We start from the raw sequence: 6,430 nt of genomic DNA, 5'->3' as shown, positions 1-6,430 counted from the left end.
TCGGTGCTGAAATGGTGAAAGTGCTTCCACTCACATCCATGACGATCGAGAATGATCATGTTCGCTTCAATGTCCAAGCAGACGGATGGTATTTCAATCGATCCAGCGTTGACACGACGATCGATGGTTTTGGTTGGACTCCATGGTTCAAACTGGCATCAACGGTACGCAATCTGTGCATCGAACGACCTGTGGAAGCTTCGTTCAACCCTGAAAGCGATTCACCACCTGATATGACGAATGATCAAGGTATTGGTGGTCATGCGTACATAGGATCAAACACCTTCATTGCGTATGACTGGAAAATGCGTACGAATGATAATCGGTTCCTGCTAAAGCCTCTCGCGACATACACGATGCGTTTAGCTGATGGTTCAGTACTCGATAGTGGTGAATTCTACATAACGGAAGATACGTCTACCCCGATCAAGATGAATACTCTTACAACCACATGTTTTAATGAGCTCAATGCTCGATATGCGAGTGCTATGGAACTACCTCCATCTCACCAGAATGCGATTGCGTGGACGGTGAATGACAATAGAGAAAGCATGTCATGGACTGCGAAGGACTATGCACCAGAATTGGAATTGCATATCACATCGGAAAATACAGGTGACTTGGTGTCATCGAATGGTTCTTCGATCGGACCTTGGTATTCCAAGGATAGTATATATCACACGAGAGTGTTTATCGATACGACGAATTTTATACTTGGAATACGTGGATATGGCGAAAGACCTCTCACAATCCAACGAGGTCATTATAGCGCTATTGATATCGTGAATATGATCGCTAATGTGATCAATAAGATATATGTAGATGCGTCTCTCGGAAGGTACTTGGTATATGTCATTGCAGATAATGGTGGTCGAGTACGAATGGGATGTCGAAATGGTACAGAACCACGATTCATATTGTTTTGTGATAATCCATGTTTCAAGATTATACCCGGACCATACGCTGAACCAGGTGGTGTGTATTTGTCTTGTTATTTCGAGTTTTATCGCAATTACTACATCAGGATGCCCGAGTTGACATCACCTTACGAGTTTGCGATGGCAAACATCGGTGGACTGAATGTGACGAATATGATCAAAGGTAGTACGTATTCCGATCGTGCTGTGTCGATCGAATTCATACAACCGACACGTGTTACGTATGTGGGGAAGCAAAGCTTCCCCGGGGCAGCTTCGCTGCCCCACTATGTGAGGAATGATGAAGTTGTTGTTCCATCATTGGCTACCTTCGTTGACTGGGAACAATCTGAGTCGTACACGGCTAACACGACGATTCGCTTCCCGTACGGAATGATGACACTGGACGAAGAGGGAAGCAGTGCTTCCCCCGAGACTGATATCACGTACACAGATGACGTTCAGACATTCACGTGGACCATACCATCACGGTTGACACAGGCTGACATGATATGGCACATGAACCAGTGTTTTGACTCGGCTGCACTGGACATACGATGGAAAGCTGAGACAGATGGGTATTACATTCACGCAGACTACGTGTTCTCGTTGAGTGGTAACCTGGGAACCATCGTTCCCGCTTCAGGATCGCAATCGCATACATGGCGTATCCCTTTCGACGATGGTGTGTACTATGCCAACTATGGTCCGATGGTTGCCGAGTATCCTGTCGATATCACGAACGGTCTATCGAACATACAGCTGTATTGCAACATCGTGAAAAGCAAGACGATACCACGTAGCTTGCGAATGTCCCGATGGATAGCTTGTACAAGAATTACTTCTACAAGAATCGCATGTTGCTACCATGTTCTGAATTGCTTGATCGCATCGTGTACGAATTGAAGGACGAAAATGGTGACCCGCTATCGTTCATTGGGAACGTGTACCTGCTAATCGGATTCACCGTTTCAGGAGGAAATAATAAATGAATCTAGTGTTCAATATTGCTCGAACGTACGAACATGAATTTACAAGTAACAATCTCATCAAAAGCGACATGGTAATCGATCGAGTGACTATGAAGGGAGAATCGCCTGGCACCTGTCTTGTCCTTGATCGAGTGAACAACATGCAAGAACGACGACAGTCTCCGTTGGTTGTATTGAACGAGGAGTTTACGGAGAATGCACACATGAACGTCGTGGTACCCAAAAGTCGCAAATGGTCATTCTCGTTGACCGATAAGACCGGTGCAACGATTGCCCTGCCAATGCCGATTACAGTGTGCATTCACTTCTACACAATAAATGAGTCATAATCGTGCACTACCGGTAAGTGTGATTAACCACAATACAGTAATTCCGAAGAACAACGAACGATACCATGAAACGTTCAACACAGTGATCATGCCTCGTGACCTTGTGTACAAGATCACTTCGATTACATGCAAGATCGATACCACTTCTCTCTGGAACATTCGTGCAATGAATGTGGTGAAGGTTCAAATGCTGTCAGGGTTTGAAATGGTCTACAACGTCGGTCCTGGCTACTACTCGATTACCGAGTTATGCCGTGCGATAGCCGATTCCATCCAGGTAGACGATGTGAACCGAGCATACTTGAACAGTGATGTGGCGACCGCTGTTGACCTTAGTGGCGCACCTGATTACACGAGTATCCTCAAGTTGGAAGGTGTTGTTGAGGCAGGTATGGTAGCGAGTGAACCCTACGACATCACGAATGGCATGAGTGTGATCCGAGTGTACAGTAGTATCAATACTCAAACATTCGGTCTGAAGAGTCCGTTGATCGATAACCTGATTCATGTATCGATGGGACTGAACAACATGATCACCTGGGACAACCTATCAATCGATGTGATTGAACAATCGAACCTGGACTACATTGATTGGGTACTGACAGACGCGAATGACCGTCCGATCTCCTTGAATTCGAATGTGTACATCTCATTCACGATATCTTGTTACACCAAAGTAAAGTAGGGGAGACGGCAAAGTCGCCCCACATTGTTCCTCCCATAGTAAATGGATGAATACGTTGCTACAATTCCAATCATTCGATACAAGCCACACAAAGTGAAGTCGAGAAACATGATGGACAAGATGTTGAATCGTTATTTCGATAAAGTCGTTGAAAGTGAATTCAATCAACAACGAATGAGGAGCGAACAATGGCGACAGAAGCGAACCTTGTTTGATTCGTACATGAATCTCTCACCCGCTGAACGTCGTCGTGTATCCGTCTCTGACATGCGTGGATATCAAATGCAGCGAATTGACGATGAGAACGTACTGTTGTACTCATTCGAGGACAATGTGGTCTACAATGCTAAAATTGACAATAAGTTCAACAAGATCGTTGTCCAGTCTGTGAATCACGAGTTGTCTGACATGGAGAAACGAGCTATCTTTGATAATCCATTTGGATATGAGCCAGTATCACCCTATCGTATCATCTTCCCTACGACACAGGCCGGCGAATTACAAATCGTGAATTTGCCTGGTGATCTTGGAACCAGCATCAACGAAATGAAGAATGCTGCTGATGCCATAACGGTTGCAGCTCAACAGATGGGAGATAGTATCAACACAGTTACTCAACAGAATGCAGCGATTATCAATGATTTTGCTGGCTTGCGAGACGATGTGACAGAACATGGTGATCCAAATCGAGATGTCCTGCTGTGGAATGACGATAATACTACGGCATATAAAAGAGGTGTGACACACACTACGAAACGAGGTAGTACGAAATATAGAGATTTGGTATCTGAAGGTCGCGTTGAACGTGATCGGTGGTTGATCAAACCTGAACAACAACCTCTGAATGTGACGAATCAGATCGTACAACAGATGGATGTGACGTCCATTATCAACAAGTTGGATGAAGTGATTACTGTGATGAACAGCTTTGATATCCAGGTGAACCTTGGCAATATTTATAATGCAATAGCTTATGTAGCACAACGAATCAATTTCCTGGAAGATAAGGACAAGGGTTATCCTAAGATGTTAGAATTGTTGGAAGGTGTACAAACAAAATTGACAAATACGAACGATGGAATCAAGTCGTTGAGTGATAAGTATGCTGAAGTGGCAACAAGCATTGCAACAGGAGATGACAATTTGATCCAGAAAATTGGTGACTTGGTAAATCAACAGAAGGCTGTGATTGAGGAGAGTAATAGATATCTGCAAGGAGTCGAAGCTCGTCTCCAAGGAATTGAAAACAAACCTGATCCTCCTGCAATTGCTGATATCCAAGCATGTGATTCTCAACCCAAAGTGAAATGCGAATCGATGGATTGACAGAGTTCATGAAGGCGCAGTACAATGATTTCTTGAAACAATGGCTAGAGCGAAACAGCTTCATTCAGCAATTTGTATCTGCTGAGTTGGCAAAAGCATATGATGAAATCAACAAACGGTTGGTTGAATCATTCAATCGATTCACACCTCTGATTCAAAACGTGTCCAATGAGTTGCAGACTACGAATCAGAATCTGATAGCTCTTGGTAATGCGGTTGCAGAAGAGGGAAAGGCAACTAGGAAACAACTATTGGATGGTACGAATGCTCTGGGCAACCAATATGAACAAGGACAAGCTCAAACAACCAAGTTAATCAAAGATTCTACGGGTGCAATTGTTAATCAACTTGCTGACAATCAGACTAAAACTGGTAACCTGTTGACAAATGGATTCAATTCCATGAGTAGCCAACTCACTGACAATCAGACTCAAACTAACAACCTGTTGACAAATGTTGGTAATGCAGTTGTTGATGGACATGCTCAAACTGGTCAGCTGCTTACTACAATGAGTAATCAATTTGCTGATACTCAGCTGTCCCGGGAACAATTATATCAACAATTGTATCAGCAGAATATGAGAGGAATCCAGAACTTAATGGATGCCATTTGGCAATCATATGAATATTTCCGGAATCAGCCACAAATTCAACCTGTGATTGTACTGGACGGTCGTCAATCTGAAAGTGTAAATGCTAGTTTCACACCTCAAGCAATCGATCAAGTGAATCGAGCTGCAGCCTTGATTGACGCGTATGAAAGTAAAGATTCTAATGACACCAAGGAAAGTTGGGAAAGCGATGATACTCGCGAAGATTTCATTGCTTTCTCAAGTTTGCTTGCTCGCAATTTCAACAATCCTGTTTTCGCTCAATTTGCAAATGAACTTGGATTCTCACGTCTCTTCAGGGCTTATCGTGATCGAAATGAAGACCCCGAACTGATGAGTTTCTTCATACGAGTAGCTAATAGTAAGGATCTAACTCCTGATTATTTGGACTACATGAAAAACAAGATCAAACGGTTTGCTGTCAATGTAGATCAACAATTCGAGCAATATCTGCAAAATACGTACAACACGATCAAGGATATGTTCATTACACAAGGTTTCAATGGCTAATGAATATATCTTTGATCTTCTTTTCACTTTGTACGAATGGGGAAGCGTAGCTTCCCGGGGAGAATGAAATTCTCCCCATACATAAATGGCAATTCCATTCACTGTTGATATATCTGCTTTCTATGGCGAACCCGATTTCCGAGAACAGGATAGTGGAACGATCGTGGATCGACGCAAGACATTGAATCTACACAAGGAACTCGAAACACCAGTGCAATCAAAGCGATCACGAAAGCGAACACCAAAACGAGCTAGTAAGACGAAGGGGGCGATGTACATCGCCCCGGGAGACCATCGGTCTCCCACGAAAACAGCTGGTGCTATTGCTTTCAATGGGGCGACCAAGGACACCGGTGGAGCCATTGCTTTCAAGGAAGGTGGTGCATGTCAGACAGACTCTAAATCCGCTGGAGCACTGGCATTCAATGAAGCGCAATTGATGAACGAGCTGACCGGACTAAAGAAAGGCGGAGCACTTGGTACTCTTGCTGCCACGATCATCCCAGCGCTCATTCAGATGGCTCCACAGATCATCTCGAGTCTCAAAAGTTTGATTAGTGGTAAGGAGGGAGGTGCACTCAAATTCGGAGGAGCTTCTGCTGTGTTCCTCAATGGAATCAACCCTAGCGATTACGACGACGTGTTGAAGACCATGAAAGCCATCGAACGACAAAGTAAAAACATCGAAGTCCGAGGTGGAGCCTTGTACGCCGGTTCAAGTCGTGTTGGCACGTTCTTCAAGAATGCCTGGAACAAGATCAAAGGTTGGTACGACAACAATGCCGACAAGTTAAAACCCATCACCGATATCCTGGTCAATGCTGGCACGAATGCCGCGAACAACGCGATCAACAAGGGTGTGAACTATGTATCCCAGAAGACAGGATCGGACACCGTGAAGCAGCTCGCGAATGTGATAGGTGACATGGCGAAGGGTACGGTGGCGGAACTTCGTTCCGCCGGGACGACGAAGTCGTCCCATTCGGTTAGCGATGTGGCAAACCAGATTCAGGGCAAGGAAAGCAAAGCCGGCACTGGTTACGATATTTCTGACCTGGAC

General features: G+C 44.5%; 2 protein-coding genes across 2 annotated transcripts; both read left to right on the top strand.

Annotated features, from left to right (window-relative positions):
• Window positions 1-1,436: 1,436 nt before the first annotated feature.
• GSBLH_T00003206001 (uncharacterized protein) lies at window positions 1,437-1,823 on the top strand (the record flags this gene model as incomplete). Its single annotated transcript, XM_013041909.1, has 1 exon — window positions 1,437-1,823. The coding sequence occupies one exon, from the start codon at window positions 1,437-1,439 to the stop codon at window positions 1,821-1,823; it is 387 nt and encodes a 128-aa protein (XP_012897363.1).
• Window positions 1,824-1,905: 82 nt separating this feature from the next.
• On the top strand, window positions 1,906-2,238 carry GSBLH_T00003205001 (uncharacterized protein; the record flags this gene model as incomplete). The annotated part of the gene is made up of 1 exon (XM_013041908.1): window positions 1,906-2,238. One exon carries the CDS (start codon window positions 1,906-1,908, stop codon window positions 2,236-2,238), a length of 333 nt encoding a protein of 110 aa, XP_012897362.1.
• Window positions 2,239-6,430: the final 4,192 nt, after the last annotated feature.

The sequence above is a fragment of the Blastocystis hominis genome (assembly GCF_000151665.1).
Source record: "Blastocystis hominis, Singapore isolate B (sub-type 7) whole genome shotgun sequence assembly, scaffold_29".
Lineage (NCBI taxonomy): Eukaryota > Bigyra > Opalinata > Blastocystidae > Blastocystis > Blastocystis hominis.
The sequence above is the reverse complement of the archived record's forward strand: the minus strand, read 5'-3'. Positions and strand labels throughout refer to the sequence as shown.